At 42.5% G+C, this 16,832-nt stretch overlaps 1 protein-coding gene across 1 annotated transcript in view; it reads left to right on the top strand.

The window, feature by feature from the left end:
- GAD1 (glutamate decarboxylase 1) overlaps positions 1-15,457 on the top strand; it is a 40,543-nt gene extending 25,086 nt beyond the window's left edge. Inside the window, exons 8-17 of the mRNA XM_029225264.1 lie at positions 454-569; positions 650-729; positions 954-1,008; positions 2,300-2,416; positions 3,614-3,678; positions 7,107-7,185; positions 8,316-8,465; positions 10,568-10,675; positions 12,352-12,441; positions 14,021-15,457. Coding sequence (XP_029081097.1) covers positions 454-569; positions 650-729; positions 954-1,008; positions 2,300-2,416; positions 3,614-3,678; positions 7,107-7,185; positions 8,316-8,465; positions 10,568-10,675; positions 12,352-12,441; positions 14,021-14,194 — 1,034 coding nt within the window. The 3' untranslated portion in view covers positions 14,195-15,457. The remainder of the gene's footprint in view (positions 1-453; positions 570-649; positions 730-953; positions 1,009-2,299; positions 2,417-3,613; positions 3,679-7,106; positions 7,186-8,315; positions 8,466-10,567; positions 10,676-12,351; positions 12,442-14,020) is intronic.
- The last annotated feature ends 1,375 nt before the right edge of the window (positions 15,458-16,832 follow it).

Raw genomic sequence — 16,832 nt, 5'->3', positions numbered from 1 at the left:
TCCAGGCAATGTCACTGTTTCCTTCCATAGGCTCTATTACTCTCTCTTCCTCTGTCTTTCTGACTCAGAGAAAAGATTCATCTTTGTTCAGTAAATAGATTGAGCAGAAAATGGAAGCAGGAGGGTTGTAACTCACCTATCTCTTTGCAGCCGCTGCTTCTGCCACCCCTTATATTCCTGTCTAGGCTTCGAGGTGGGACAGGCACCAGAGTACGTGAATCACCTCCAGCCAAATTGCCTAAATGGCTTTGGTAATAAGTGTGATTATTTGTATCTCCAGGGCAAAGGGACCAGAGGGAAGCCCTGGCAATAGGGAAGCCAGCAAAACCTATCACGATATTGTCCTTCCCCTTTCTGACCTCCCTTGTCTCTTGAGACACCACGTCAGCCTTTTTTGGTAGAAACAGTAATGAGGAAGTCCCAACAGCTCCCAATGTGTCTGCTTGCCGATAGGGGGAGCCATATCCAACATGTACAGCATCATGGCGGCTCGCTACAAGTACTTCCCGGAAGTTAAGACAAAGGGCATGGCAGCCGTACCCAAGCTGGTCCTCTTCACCTCAGAACACGTGAGTTGGGTGCTCTTGCACATGGATTGTGGTGTTTTCCAAGGGACTGTCTAACATCTAACCTCCAGCCTCTGTTGCAGAGTCACTATTCCATAAAGAAAGCTGGGGCTGCTCTTGGCTTTGGAACCGACAATGTGATTTTGATAAAGTGCAATGAAAGGTAGGCAGGGGAGAGTGAATATTAGGTTCTTGATGTATTAAATGTGCTCATCTGTTAAATTTGTTTTATTGTGCTTAAGGACTGACTCAATACAGTGTGCCAAACTGCTAATGGTCTGTTGAAAATATCTGATTAAATTACTTTTTGCTGCTGTTGAAGTTTTTTTCCATGTGCAATCTCACTGATTGTTCATTTTAATTTCTCTCCTTTTACAATAATTACAGGGGGAAGATAATTCCAGCTGATTTAGAGGCAAAAATTCTTGAAGCCAAGCAAAAGGTATGTACACTACGGTTCATCTAAACTCTGGTGAATATCGATTTTTTAAAATACCTTCTTTCTGCCCTAGACAATAAAAGTGTTTGATAATATAACAGATAATTTTATTGTGTTTCTAAAATTCTTTTCTCAGATGTTTGCTTATTTTCAACTTGTGTGATGACATGGCTTTAAAGCTGTGTCTACACAATATCAATTTTTTTTGAAAAGTGGAAAATTCAGTCATTAAACCACTTGTTCTGTCTTCACTGTGCTAAATGACTAGTTTGATGCACTTCAATAAATCCACTATCCGCGTCTCATGAAGATGCAGCCTAATTGAGGTTTTCACTTGCGACTTGTTAAGTATAATCTCATTTTAACAAGTATCATTTAAGGTTAGGATTCTATTTAGCAAACTGCTTGCATGCCCTGGCAGTTGGCCCATGATACTTGGTGAATCCAGCCTCAATAAATTCTCTTAAACAGAAAAAATCGCATAGAACAGATATATGCACGAGGCACTGCCAAGTAGCTGTCAGGCCATTTACCAACTCATTGTTGTTTTGGTTACATTCTTGTACCTCCTTCTCTAACTATGGTTGTTTGCCGGGTCTCAGCAGAGGAGACAGAAATGTCGCTAGGACTGAGCAAGGGGCAGAGGAGGAGGAGCTCCTAGAACTCATAGACTTCCCCAACTCTGTCTGAGCTCTATTACTTCACTTTCTCATTTATTTCTTGTTCACACCAAAATTTTACTGTATCTACTCTTAGGGAAACTGTGTATAGACCTGTTTTCAATAACCAAACAATGCTTCAGTATTATTACTTCAGTATTATTATTACCTCAATACACTTAGAACAGCACAGCTTCTAAAATGTAGAATGTCCAGATGACACTCAGATACCTGCCCATCACTCCACTTATTACTCTTTCCTGCTTTATTGTTTGCCATAGAACTTATCACTACTAAACATGCTATTTATTTTGCTTATTTAATTTTGTTGACTGTCAGTCACTCCCGACGAGAATGCAAACTCCACAAGGACAGAAATATTCGTCTTTTGTGCTCACTGCTGTATTCCCAGCATCCACAACAGGGCCTGGCACATGAAAGTCTTCAAAACTATTTGTTGAATAAATGAAGGAATGAGTGAATGAGCTAACAGAGAATAGTCCCAGATATAGTATCTGGTAACACACCAGCTTAGCTGATCTCTGCTGGAAATAAATGCTACAGTAATTCTTCTCCTTCATGTGGAAAGGAGGGAGGTTAGAAAGACTAATCAGCTTGTCCCTCTTGCCTTATAGGGATACATTCCTCTGTATGTCAATGCAACTGCCGGCACGACTGTTTATGGCGCTTTTGATCCCATACAGGAGATTGCAGATATATGTGAGAAATACAACCTCTGGCTGCATGTCGATGTAAGCGCTGTAACTCAGAGTGGCCTGGTCCCGTCGGGGGGGTGGAAGCAGCTCTGCTTTATAATTTGCCTCCAGCTTCTCCCATTGCCTCTCTCCCCACTACATTTCTCTGGCCCCTAGCAGGCCATTCATGACAGGTGCACACCACACGCCTGTCCATCCTCTGGGGCTCACCCAGTCCTTACTGGCCAATTGCTGTCATCTGTGATTCATCCTAGAATTTCATCTCTGTCACTTTCCCGGAAAGCTTTTGTCTGAACAAATGTCTAAGAGTGAAGGACAACTGATTTCGGAGGGAAAAGATGTAAGATACAACGTATAGAAAGTGGCCATGAGTCTGAATCTGAGCACTCAGCTATCTGCCTTCAGTCCAGCCATCTATGACACTTTTCTTCCAAAAAAAAAAAAAAGGAAGGAAGGAGAAAGGAAGAAAAGAAGAAAGAAAGAAATGCATACTGGTACATGTAGGAAAAATAAGGCAGCATATGGAAGGTGTTATCAATTAAGAGATTTAGTTCCAAATTTTCCTAGGAACATAAGAGGTACATTTTCACATGTGTGACTGGATGTGTTTTTTCCTTTTTCTCTCTCCATTCTCTTATGGGTTTAACTTCTCACAACTAGACAGTGGGGTGATCTGCCCTGCTATTGGACAAATGATAACAAAGGCTGTTCTTGTGTCACATGGTGTCCCAAGATATTCGATCCCCATGCATCAGAGGATGCATAAAAATGTCTTGCTATTGCAGGAGTGGTTGTGGGACCTCCAAGCCCACCAGGGCTGCTGCCTTGTGAGTTTTTGAGGAGCCCTTAGAATTCTGCTCTGGGCAGAATCAGACAGCAGTCCCTAGTCCTTTGTGTCGCTCCCAGAGCTCCGCCCCTTGTCTCCTCCAGTGTCCCTGGCTTTCCAGAGCACTTTGGGCCTTGGGTCTCAGCACCACAGACTCAGCCCCTATTTACCTGTATCACTTGCACTGCGACTCTGACAACCAGGAGGAACTTTTGAAGAAGTGATAAACGATGAGTAAGCACAACTGCCCCTGGTGGAACAGTCAGCGTGGGTTCCATTTGTCAGAGAAGCTTACGCTTTTCGCTGTTTACATTCTCGCTCATGTTTCGCTAGAGATGTGAAGTGACCGGGCGTGGACTCCTCAGCGCCACCTCCCTCTCTTTTTCTCTTTTTCTCTGTCCTCACAGGCTGCCTGGGGTGGCGGGCTGCTCATGTCTCAGAAGCACCGCCATAAACTCAGCGGCATAGAAAGGTAAGGGCTGAGCACAGGGCCTCCCTCCGTTCAGGCCGTGCAACACGCTGTGCCGCTGAGTCCCTAATGTCCCTGCCCTGATTCCCAATGTCTTATTCACTCTAAGCTCACTTTTGTTCATAGGCACTTATTGAGCACTTACTGTATGCCAGGCACTGGGAAATTAAAGATGATGGATTTCCCAGTCAAATGAGCTCTCGCCTCAATTCACGATTTGGAAAGAGAAAAAGACAAGTATGCCGATAGTTACCACACCATGGGATATGCTCAGCAACAGATGTGATTGCAAGGTGCCCGGGTAGGAGAGAAGAGAGACTTACCAGTGTGGGGATTTGGAGGCTAAATGGGAGTTTGTCAAGGGCACAGAAAGGGGTGCTGATTTATTTCATTCTTTATTCTCACTAAGCTTACGTTTCCCATTATGCTGGGAAAAGGGTAAGACACTCAGCTTACCTAACTTGTCTCATGAACAAAGATATTTCATCTGCCAAGCCATGCTATTTTAGACAGTGTAGTCGGAGGCCTTTCTGAGGAGGAGGCGGTTCAGCAGATACTGGGATAAAGGGAGAGAGGAAGCATGAATACAAGGAAGAGTGTTCCAGGCAGTAGGAAGGGCAAATGCAAAGACCCTGAGGTAGGACTGTTCTTGGCAAGTTGCAGGAAGGACTGTCACCGAGACCATTGTGGCTGGAGCAAAGTGAGAGCAGTGAGAGCAGACCGAGGGTGGAGAAGTGGACGGGGAGCAGGCGTCAGGGAAAGCACTCCAGTGGCTTCAGTGTTTGTTACCTCTCCTGTGCCTCTTCCCTTGCATTTCAGTTTTTTGTGTTTTTTTGTTTTGTTTTTGTTTTTGCGGTACGCAGGCCTCTCACTGTTGTGGCCTCTCCCGTCGCGGAGCACAGGCTCCGGACGCGCAGGCTCAGCGGCCATGGCTCACGGGCCCAGCCGCTCCGCGGCATGTGGGATCTTCCCGGATCGGGGCACGAACCCATGTCCCCTGCATCGGCAGGTGGACTCTCAACCACTGCGCCACCAGGGAAGCCCGCATTTCAGTTTTGAAAGGCCAGTATTGAAGCGAGTGAGACTGACTCGTTGAAGCATAGTTATATGACCCTTAACTTGGAGGACAAGATCTTAAATGTAGATAAGCCAGTCCAGCTTTAGATTTCTCAGGCAATTTCCATTTTCCATCTTTGAGTCAAGGAAAACTTGAAACATTTTGCACTAGACTTTTTCTTTTCTAACATTTTAAAGTACATATGTCTTCTGAAGGAAATTGAATCCATGTCATGTCTTATTACTTTCCACCTGTAGCACCAAAGAATCATTTACTTCAGACCTTTAGGACATTCAAAAAACATTTAAGACATTTTGTGAGATCTATGTATAACTGGTTTTTTTAAACTTATTTATTTATTTATTTAATGTTTTGGTCTGCGTTGGGTCTTCGTTGCAGTGTGCGGGCTTCTCGTTGAAGTGGCTTCTCTTGTTGCGGAGCACGGACTCTAAGCGTGCGGGCTTCAGTAGCTGTGGCACGCAGGCTCAGTAGTTGTGGCTCACAGGCTCTAGACCACAGACTCAGTAGTTGTGGCACACGGGCTTAGTTGCTCCGCGGCATGTGGGATCTTCCTGGACCAGGGCTCGAACCTGTGTCCTCTGCATTGGCAGGCAGATTCTTAACCATTGCTCCACCAGGGAAGTCCCTATGTGTAATTGTTTAATGATTCAGTGAATGATAGCAATGAGAAAATGGATTAAATTCACTACCTTCTAAATAAGGCTTGACAGTGATTTTTTTTAAATAAATTTATTTATTTTTGGCTGTGCTGGGTCTTTGTTGCCATGCGCAGGCTTCTCATCACAGTGGCTTCTCTTGCAGTGGAGCACAGGCTCTAGGCACGCAGGCTTCAGTAGTTGTGGCTCGCGGGCTCTAGAGCGCAAGCTCAGTAGTTGTGGCACACAGGCTTAGTTGCTCTGCAGCATGTGGGATCTTCCTGGACCAGGGATTGAACTCGTGTCCCCTGCATTGGCAGGCAGATTCTTAATCACTGCGCCACCAGGGAAATCCGACACTGATGTTTTTTAATGAAATAAACATTTAGTCAACTTTTCTCAGAACTTTTCACAGTCTCTTTCATAAAGGTTTTCTTTATTATGCACATGGGGGAAAGTACATCAGGTCTTTCTTTCTTCTCCTTGAGATACAACGTACGCCTGTGGTCATGTATACACTAAATTATTTTCCCTCTTATGCACCTAAGCAAGATGAAGAGGTTAAAAATTCGCAGCAGGAATTTAGCTCCAGGGAGAGCAGAGGCAGTATAATTCCGAGCCAATTGCTATGTCTGGGGAAAACATCCTTCACAGGTATTAAAGCATAGAGCCCAGCTGTGGGCTAGGCCATTGGAAAGGAGCTACCTAAGCTTTAATCATCATACATTACACGTAGTTGTTTCCCTAATGTCCTAGCTAGTGTGCTCCTTAACCATTTAATTGTGTCTGACGGAGTGTTGTGGTTGCTAGGAGACCATGCTTGTTAAGCTATCATTGCAGCCTAAATAGGCAAGATTATGTTTATTTAGCATTTAAACAATGCTGCTAAGTAGCCAAAGTCTAGAATTGTCCAACTGATCCTTGCTTTTATGTGTCAGTCTTCATACTACCTTATAAGCAGGTAGGTCAGCGTCACCAGTCCAATTTATTAGTAAGAATGGGAAGGCAGAAAGAAGCTGAGTCTGTAGCCTAGAGGGAGGCAGTCTAGTGGAGAGGATATGAACACTGGCTCGACAGTTAGACTCCCTGAACTTGAATCTTGGCTCCAGCGCTTCCCAGCTGTGTGACTTTGGGTGATGTATTGAACACTTTTGTGCCTCAGTCTCTCCATCTAAAATAGGGGTGATAATAGTCCCTATATGGTAGGATTGTTGTGAGAATTAAGTATTCAAGCATGGTTATTAGCATTATATATTTACTAACTCATTTTATTCAATTCCTTGAGGCAGATACTGTTCTCCCCACTTTACGGACAGGAAAACTGAGGCTCAAAGGAGTTGTGTAACTTGCCCAAACTAGCAAATGTCAGAGCCAGGTTTCAGACTTGGGTACTCTGGCTCCAAAGCTTGAGCTCTCAACCATGACACTGCACTGATAAAATGCCTGTAACAACTCTTAGAACAATAGGATACATAATAAATGATGTTCGTAAATGTTAGGTAGTATTAATACAGTTATTTAGAAGAGGCAGTCTGCCACTTAGTACTCTGAGACTGCCTGCAAAATATTTGTTTACCACTTGATTAGTCAATTTAGGGGACGAGGTGTCGAAAACTTGTCTTGACTTGAGTTCCGGTGGGTGATGTTTTCCTCAAGAGGACGGTTGCCTCTTGCTGACTCCTACACCTCCTCCTCAGAGCATCATGTGTTTCTTTCAGGGCCAACTCAGTCACCTGGAATCCTCACAAGATGATGGGCGTGCTGTTGCAGTGCTCCGCCATCCTGGTCAAGGAAAAGGTCTGCCCTTCCCCCAAAGATGAGCTGGTGGCCTGCACACCCTTTAGAAGGCACAAAAAGAGAAAAGCATGGGTTTTTTGGTTTTTTTTTTTATAGTACTGGCTGAGGAACTCACAAGATTGACAGCCCCACTGGGCCTGCCATGGCTGTTCTTTCCCACCTGCACATGTTAGCCTTCGGCTAACCCAGCATATCCTGTTGGCCCTTGCTCTGAACTGTCCTTCTTCCTTGTTCAGCCCCCACGGCCCTGCCAGTGATAGAAACTACAAGGGCATTATTTGAGTTTGTGGTCCCAAGAGCTGAAACAACTTATTTGGAACCACAACTACAAATGTCAACTTAGGGCAACAAGGAATGTTGACCAAAAAGCTTCTGTAAATGACGATAGTTGTATAACTTGCCCAAATTAGCAAACGTCAGCCAGATTTCAGACTTGGGTACTCTGGCTCCAAAGCTTGAGCTCTTAACCATGTCACCGCACTGATAAAATGCCGGTAAGGCACTTAGAACAATAGGTAGTATATTCTCTTCCTAAGAATCTAATAGGACCCTGCCGTGGAGGGCCTTGTTCCTCCAGTAAAACTGTTGCACACTGAGGCGTCCTCAAAAGCCTGTCACCAACCTGTGGGGGCCAGTACCTGTACAAGCTTTTTACTCCACTCCTAAGTAGAGCACCTGTTAACTTCATAGGAGCTCCCGGAAAGGATTGGAACACTTTTTAGGGGGTGCTTTGGCGGAGGAAAATTCTTCTATGCATGAAACTGTCCCACCCTCTACAGGAAGTTTATATCCCCAACCCCTGCTGACTGAATGCCATAGCACTTCAGTCTGTGAAATAACCGAAAACACCCATGGACATTTCCAGATGCTCCTTAGAGGGACAGTAGGGTGGGCTCTTGTTGTTGGCATCTGAGACAAAAGATCGTTTTCCAATCAGAGTGATAGAGGAGAAGGGGCGAAGGGTTTTCCAAGGGTGGTTTTGGAGAAGGACATCAGAACAAGTGCACGGCCTCATGAGACGTTAGAAGAAAGATTGTATGTGACCCTAAGTCCGGCCTGCCCTGTTTCAAAACCATCCACACCTCTGCCCTGTGAATACAGATGCACACCTGTCTTGATTTCCATTACAGGGTATCCTCCAAGGATGCAACCAGATGTGTGCAGGGTACCTCTTCCAGCCAGACAAGCAGTATGACGTCTCCTACGACACTGGGGATAAAGCCATTCAGTGTGGCCGCCATGTGGACATCTTCAAGTTCTGGCTGATGTGGAAAGCAAAGGTACGAAGGAGGGCATTCAGGAAGTAGAGCAGAAATGTAATTTGCACAGGCTAGCTGGCAAAAGTGAGGCAAAGATATATCCCAGATAATCCATTATGTGCGAAATCAATATCTAGATAATTGAGTTAACTGTATTTTCTTTGCAAATGAAATCACTTTATCCCTTATGTCAAATTCTCTCTCCTTCCATTCAGTCTCCTCAATTTGAATTAGCATGACTTTTCTTATAACTTTCTCTTATAAGCACTAAAAATTTTGTCAAGATAAGGACTTCCACAGCAGTCCTTAGGGATGCTGAAATTGTTTAGTGCAGATGTAGAGAAAGAGATAAAGATAAAATTACTACATTATTCTGTGCAGAACCCTGAGTTCCTTTATATGGCCTCAAATCATGGGATATATATGACAGTTTTAAGTTCTATTTAAATAATGGCTTTCCCATTATTTGTACTTCTATACTCTCTTCTAGAAAATGCATACTTTATTCTAAGAAATCCTAGACTGAGGCATGCTATGTCTGCATTCATCAGTCTTTCAGGATGCATTTCTGTGTCTAGAAAAAAAAGCAAACTACTGGAATTTCCCCCAGTGGGGGTGAGGGAGAGGAATACCATGGGACTATTTATTTCAAAAGTATTTGTATGCAATCAAGTAAGGGCAATTTTTATTTCACAGCTTTATATTGCAACCATCGTTTTATTTTTCCACTGTTAAAGTAATTTTAATAAATTTCCGTATATAAGATCGGGTCACCTAATACCAAAACAAAAAAGGGTTTCCAGCCAAACATCTAGTCCAATGTTTTTTCTGTAAGAAGGATTTGATGGATTATTAGTTTTTTTCCTCATTAAGTTATTTTGTCTTAATATAGAAACAGTGTGAATTTGATTTCTACCACAAAGTAATCATAGGTATTTTAAGCATATAAATAGTGATAAATTGCAACAAGAGAAAGAGCCCTATCATTCAGAAATATGATAACCACATGGCCTGTCTCAGTAACTTGTGCCTTGGTTTTGCCTGACAATAACCGCTTGAACAGTCTGCTGGAAGTTTAGCTCAAAGAGTATTTATTGGTTACCGACGTGGGACCTGGTGCGGGCTTCCTTCCCAAGAAGAAAGTGGACTGGCCCGAGCACTGCTCAGCGGTAGCTGCTGCTTTGCCAGTGCCGGGCTTGGCCCAGACACATTAGCAACCCACAAGCCTCGTGCATCTGCTCTCCTTGTTAACACCGACCCACTCAACACCCCCCATGCTGCTGTTACTAATCAGCCATGCTGGCTTTGGAAACGCATGCTCAATCAGTTTGTCCATAGATGGAGCTATGCCATCTCAGGGCACATCCTGAGACCAGTGCTTCCCCATCTGCCTGCCTGCCTCTCACTAGAAAGGGGTAATACCATGTTACGTGGAAGGTAGCCTGCCTGGGAGGGAGGGGGACGTGTTTGGCCAGGACTTCCTGCTGTGGGAAGGTGGGTTCTAAAGTAGTATTTCTCCAACTACCTGTGGTGAAGAACCAGCTGGGGTGTTTTTAACCTCTCATAGACCAGTACAATAACTTGGTCTTCACTTAATTCATTTATTGTACACTACAATAAATGAATTGCTAGAAAGGTGAAATAAAAAGCCATACAAAGTATGAACACCGGTTTTAAAAATGCAGTTCAGCAGGCATAAAATTACTCTGTCAAGTGACCATAAATGTTCCTTATTACTTAATCTCAATTTTTGGACTCATCTTATCATGGACTGGTTACATTTTGTGGACTGGCCTCAGTCCATAGACAACAGTTTGGGTGGCATTATCCTAAAGCAAACCAGAAATGGGCTTCAGGCTGTGAATTACTAGCAAGAAGCTAAAAGCCCTGTTGAGAATAACTGCCCAGAGACTAGAGTGCCTTCAAAAGAGATGAGGCACACTTTATCGCATGCAGAGCTATGAGAAAGCCATACATATTTAATGAGATGGTTCTTGCTAGCCATCTCCAAGAATACTCTTATATATATTTCCGATAGACAAAGACAGCATAGCCCTCTCAATGCCATCACAGGGAAATTCAGCCTGTCACCAACAAACATGACTTTTCCTTTTTTAAAACAGGGCACAGTGGGCTTTGAAAATCAGATCAACAAATGCTTGGAGCTGGCAGAATACCTCTATGCCAAGATTAAAAACAGAGAGGAATTTGAGATGGTTTTTGATGGTGAGGTAAGTTATCATCCTGGACTAGATATATAGCATTTCTGGAAAATCTCTTGAGGGAAGCTCCTGAAGCTGTAGTGTCCCACATTGCTGGAAGCTGCTTCTGAATTTTCATTCTAGCACTCTTCATTTACTTCCCTCTGTGTCCATGAATGTTTCTTCTGGTAGCATTGGGATGACTTTTCCCCTTCACCTCTTCTAGAAAAGATATAGTTCTCAGCCAGCCCTTCGTAGGCAAGAGGTCTTTCCTTGGCAGGTCTGAATCCTGTATAATTCTGGGGTCTTATTATGGTGTTGTACCTCCATGATAAAGTGTTCCTCAGTTCCAAGAAGCTTATAGGATGGGTATATCCTTGTCTTCCAAGACTGGTTCTAAAATGAAGTTCTACTTTACAATAGATTCATTATGAAGAGAGCAAGATACAGTTGTCTCTGCCCTGAGTTCAGATCCGTATTGCACACAGTAAGATACTTGTCATACCAGTGTTGGCTGAGTGCCTGCGGTGTGCCTTGCCCCAGGCCAGGAGCTGGATTATAGTGTAGTGACCAAAACAGGTACTGTCTCTGCCCTATTGGAGCTCGCAGTTGAATAAAGAAAGTTGGGGGCTTCCTTGGTGGCGCAGAGGTTGAGAGTCCACCTGCTGATGCAGGGGACACGGGTTCGTGCCCCGGTCTGGGAAGATCCCACATGCCGTGGAGCAGCTGGACCCGTGAGCCATGGCTGCTGAGCCTGCGTGTCCGGAGCCTGTGCTCCGCGACGGGAGAGGCCACAACAGTGAGAGGCCCGCGTACCGCAAAAAAAAAAGAAAGTTGGAATAGGAGCCAGTGCTGAACAGAAGGACATCCACTCATAATTCGGTGTAATAAAACACCACCTGCATTCAATTCAGTCTATTTATCAGGCACCTAAACTACTAGGAGCACACCAGAGAGTCACCAACTGAGCAAAAGAGCCCTGAGCAGTTCACATCAATCATACAGTGCTCATGCGTTTCACCTCTGGGACCTCACTCTCATCATTTACACTAATTTAAACATTCAACTAGCAGGTTAAAACAAATGTAATGTCTCTAGACCATGAGAGGCAGGCACAGGGATGGCAGACAGCAACTAGGAAGGAAACTGAAAAACTATAGCGAGAATACAGAAGGACTTAAAAAGCATGAGTCTTTAGGGCAGGAACACTTAAACAGTTCTAAGCATCTCAATAAGCCCTGTCTTACAGATTAGAACCAGTTTTAATTTTCATTATGATAATCCTGAGTCTTCAGAGAAGGTTCAGTATTGATAGAGTAAACTCAGAATATTCAGTACCAATAAAATTAACTATGTTTTGAGCATCTTCTATACGTGAGGCACTACAAAATGGCAAGATGGATAATACCCTTTTTTAAAATGACCCAAATGTAATTTTTTTAACATTTCAGTGTTGAAAGGTGGGTAACTTTAGTCACCTAGAAAATGGGTTATGGGAAACAGTTCTCTTGTCAGATATGATGGGATTAACCAGGCTTTGTTCTCCCAAGTATAGAAGTAACATGAAGCCTTTTTTTTATCCTTTTTTTTTTTGTCTGAGAGACTTCCGCCAAGGGTCCATAGGGGTTTTGGGACAGCTTTCTCTCAAGTTCTCATAATTTTTCTGTTTTGTTTGTACGCATGCTTGTCTGTGAAAATCTCCACAGCCTGAGCACACGAATGTCTGTTTCTGGTATATTCCACAAAGCCTCAGGGGCGTTCTGGATAGCCCTGAGCGCCGGGAAAAACTACACAAGGTATGGAATCACTCCTTGTCTCATCTAACCCTCTGCAATTTCTCTGGCTAGTCAGAAGATCCTCACTCTGATGTGTCTTTCTAACGGAGGAGAAATAAAAGCTAAAGGCTTGGGGTGGTAGGGAGACATCTTGTTATAGTCTTCTTGGGTCTGAATTGTCCCCTCACTGTGGCTCAGATCAGTGGGAACCTCTGGAGGACGCATCCCTGCCTTCGGTTGGTGTTTGTCATTAGAGGGGTCATATGCAGCGCAGTTGAATAATATACATATTCCTAGGAACTTTCGTATTAAACTATGTCTGTTAAAATATCTTTTACTAAGTTCAAGGCTGTTCTAATGCTGATTCATTCTAGTTGTCGGTTTCTATATCTAGTTTATATATTACTTATAGTTGTTTGTATTGTATTTAATTTATATAATATTTCATTCATCTAACCATTCAGCAAATATTTGTTGAGCAGAGTCCATGTGCCAGACAGTATCCTAGGCACTGGATTATACAGAAGCCCTAATTTGTGTTGTTGCCCATGTGAATTTTTTGTTTTTGATTTTGAATTTATTATCATTGTCCTATGTCCGACTTTCAAAATTCAGTTGCGCAGTACTTTCTGTAGGAATATGTGATTGGGTAGACTTAAATAGTCATTAGAGGCCATCATCAAAAAGCCTACAAATAATAAATGCTGGAGAGGGTGTGGAGAAAAGGGAACCTTCCTACACTGTTTGTGGGAATGTAAATTGGTGCAGCTACTATGGAGAACAGTATGGAGGTTGCTTAAAAAAACTAAAAATAGGGTTACTATATGATCCAGCAATCCCACTCCTGAGCATATATCCAGAGAAAATTCTAATTTGAAAAGATACGTGCACCCCAATGTTCATAGCAGCAGTATTTACAATAGCCGAGACATGGAGACAACCTAAATGTCCATAGACAGAGGAATGGATAAAGAAATTGTGGTACATATATACAATGGAATATTACTCAGCCATAAAAAAGAATGAAATAATGCCATTTGCAGCAACATGGATGGACCTAGAGATTATCATACTAAGTAAGTCAGAAAGAAAAAGATAAATATCACATGGAATGTGAATGTGGAATCTTAAAAAATGATATGAATGAACTTACAAAACAGAAACAGACTTCACAGACATAGAAAATAAATTTATGGTTACCAAAGGGAAAAGGGGATGGGAGAGGGATAAATTAGGAGTTTGGGATTAGCAGATACAGACTACTTCATATAAAATAGATAAACAACAAGTTCTTACCATATAGCACAGGGAACTACATTCAATATCCTGTAATAACCTATAATGGAAAAGAATCTGAAAAAGAATATATATATATGTGTGTACAACTGAATCACTTTGCTGTCCATCTGAAACTATCACAATGTTGTAAATCAGCTACATGTCAATTTAAAAAATTAGTCACTAGATATTAGCCAAGGAAGAAACTTGTACAAGTAATAAAAAGAAAATTGCTCTTTTTTCCAACTAAGAAATGGGTTGCATTTTGAAAAAGAGCATGGTATATCAGTCTTGAGTTTTGTTTTGTGTTTTCCCTCACAAGGTGGCCCCGAAAATCAAAGCCCTGATGATGGAGTCTGGCACGACCATGGTTGGCTACCAGCCTCAGGGGGACAAGGCCAACTTCTTCCGGATGGTCGTCTCCAACCCAGCCGCTACCCAGTCTGATATCGACTTCCTCATTGAGGAAATAGAGAGGCTGGGCCAGGATCTGTAATTGCCGTCCATAGAACATGAGTTTCTGGGACTTCCCTTTCCCCTCTGGTATTCTAGAACAAACTCTGTATGTTGCTGAAACACATAGGCCATTTCATTGAGGGAAAACATAATATCTTGAAGAATACTGTTAAAACCTTACTTAAGCTTGTTAGAGTTAGCAGGAAATGATGTTCTTTTTCAAAAGTTGCACATTAGGAGCACAGTATATATGTACAGCTATATATACCTCTCTCTATAAATATATGTCTGTATAGTGAGTGTGGCTTAGTAATAGATCACACGCATGTCTCCCACTCCAAGAGAATTCACTTTACCTTCAGCAGTTACTGAGGGCCAAACATGCTGCAAACCAGCTTGCGCAACAACCCCAGGAAAGATGTTTTTCAAAATGCCAGGTGTCGGGGACCAAGGGAAATGCTGTTGGCAGGAGTTGACTTCATTGTCGGTATTTCTCCCACCTGAAGTGATGATGGATGAGAAAAAGCACCACTGGCTGACAAGAGTCCCGCCCTTCCCATTAGTATCCTGTGAGGGGAAAACAGTAGCAGTCATTGATTGTTTCAGGTGTACTATTGCTGTATTTTTAGAGATTAATTTGTATAGATTGTGGATATTTCTGTTGTCTGACCTTGGGGCGGAGTGGAAGAACACATGTAATGATTTCATTGACTGTTTACCAGTAGGTATATGAAATATTTGCTTATTTATATTCAGAGATTTACCATGTTAAAGAGGCGTCTTGTATTTTCTTCCCATTTGTAATGTATCTTATTTATATATTAATGCAGTAAGTTCTAAAAACTGATTATGGTATTTTCGTGCACTTGTGAGCCAAAGAGAAAAGATTAAAATTAGTGAGACTTGTATTTATATTAGAGTGCCCTTAAAATAATGATTTAAGCATAAGTTTACTGTCTGTAAGATAACTCTGATACTGTACATAACGTATATATGGAAATCCTGTTACTTACATAGCATCTGCTCTTCTATTACCCTCTCTGGCTATATGTCTGGTGTTCTCCACGCTTTTCTAGTAACTGTTGCGTAATAACTAGATCCCCTGTAATTTTGTAGTAGCTCATGACCAATCTCTGTGACTTGCTTAGCACAAACCTAAGGCAATGTTTCCGAAGACCTTCTGAAGTCGGATAAACTGACCAGGCTCACAACTGTTTTTGAAGAAAGGAAATTCACACTGTGCATTTTAGAGTATGCAAGAAGAATATAAACAAATAAAAATATTCTCCATGGAGAATTTGAAAAAAATTTTCTTTTAGTATCTGTTTCATGCAGAAAGAGAGGTTTCCAGTTATAGTTACGGGGATCACCACAGCCCATTCACTCTCCACTAGCTGACTTTAGGTGATGCTCAGTACCTTTATTAAGTTGTAACTCAACCCACAGTCTTAGGTTCCCAAGCCCCTTGTCTAAAAATCATTGGGATTCTAATTAAATAAAATTTGCAATTCACACCTGGAAAAAGAAAAGCCATTCCTGTTTTTCATTTTCCTATCTGCATCTTGGAGTTCCATTCATTCAGTTACTCAACGAATGTTTTCTTCCTCTGTAGCAGGCAGTGTTCTAGCACTAGATAGGGTTGCAGAGGCGTGCATGGCAGACAAATTTTCCTTCTCGTGGGGAATCTTCCATCACTTGGTGTCTGTGGTATCTGAATACGTCTGAGAGCACAGAATTGTACCTTCCTGCTGTTTATGCTTGTACAGTGGGCCCAGTTCACTTCCTCAGGAAACATATTTTGGTGCTGGATCATTATGAAATAGGGTCCATTTTCTACAATATTCTATTAAGCTATGATAATACTATCTTACTCATTTGGAATACAAGTAGTTCCCTATCTGGCACTTGTAGGGATTAAATGAGTCATTTGTAATTAACATACTGATTGTACACGTAACCATTGTATTAAACAAACTGGGCTCCATAAGGAGGTGATGATAAAGTCACTTTATTCTTTCTCTTATAGTTCCTTCAAATCCCCTTGTGGGCTGATTGTTTCCACGCCTCCATTTGAATTCAGGCCGATCCCATAGCTTTCCTGGCCTCTCAGTCACAAGAACAGTCTCATTTTAGCAACTAAATGTCCAGGTCAGTGTAATAAGCAAGACCTCAAATTTGTATACAATATAGAGTTCCTCCCCTTCCTCCCTCTGGTACCTTTCAGGCTGCAATTCCTGGCGCGAGGGGTGGGGGGGCCGGTGCGAGGCTGGTGGTGGGGTAAAGTCAGCTGCTTTTTTTACTCTTTCAGCCTCATTTCTACTCCCTAGCTACTGTATTTTCCCATCTAGGGTCAGGTCTAGGGGGAGAAGGGGTCAAAGTAGCAAAGACACAATTTTAGGTAACTGTTAAATTGGCATCTGGCATCCGCGCCCCTGGTCTGAGATTTTCTTCTCATGGGATAATATTTTGAGGGGAATGGTTTATTTTTTTATTAAGATATAATTAAGGTACAGTAAGAGTCACTCTTTATAGTGTACTGTGTATAGTGTTCTGTGAGTCTTGACCAACCCATTCAGTCATGTAACCACCACAATACTCGGAAGAGTTCCATCACACCAATAAATCCCCCGTATCCTTTGTGTGTAGCACCTTCCCCAAGCCCCCGTTCTTGGCAACCT

This window comes from Monodon monoceros, unplaced genomic scaffold, assembly GCF_005190385.1.
Source record: "Monodon monoceros isolate NGI ecotype Baffin Bay Population unplaced genomic scaffold, NGI_Narwhal_1 Super_Scaffold_16, whole genome shotgun sequence".
Lineage (NCBI taxonomy): Eukaryota > Metazoa > Chordata > Mammalia > Artiodactyla > Monodontidae > Monodon > Monodon monoceros.
Note: the sequence above shows the minus strand (reverse complement) of the source record. Positions and strands in the feature narration are given on the sequence as shown.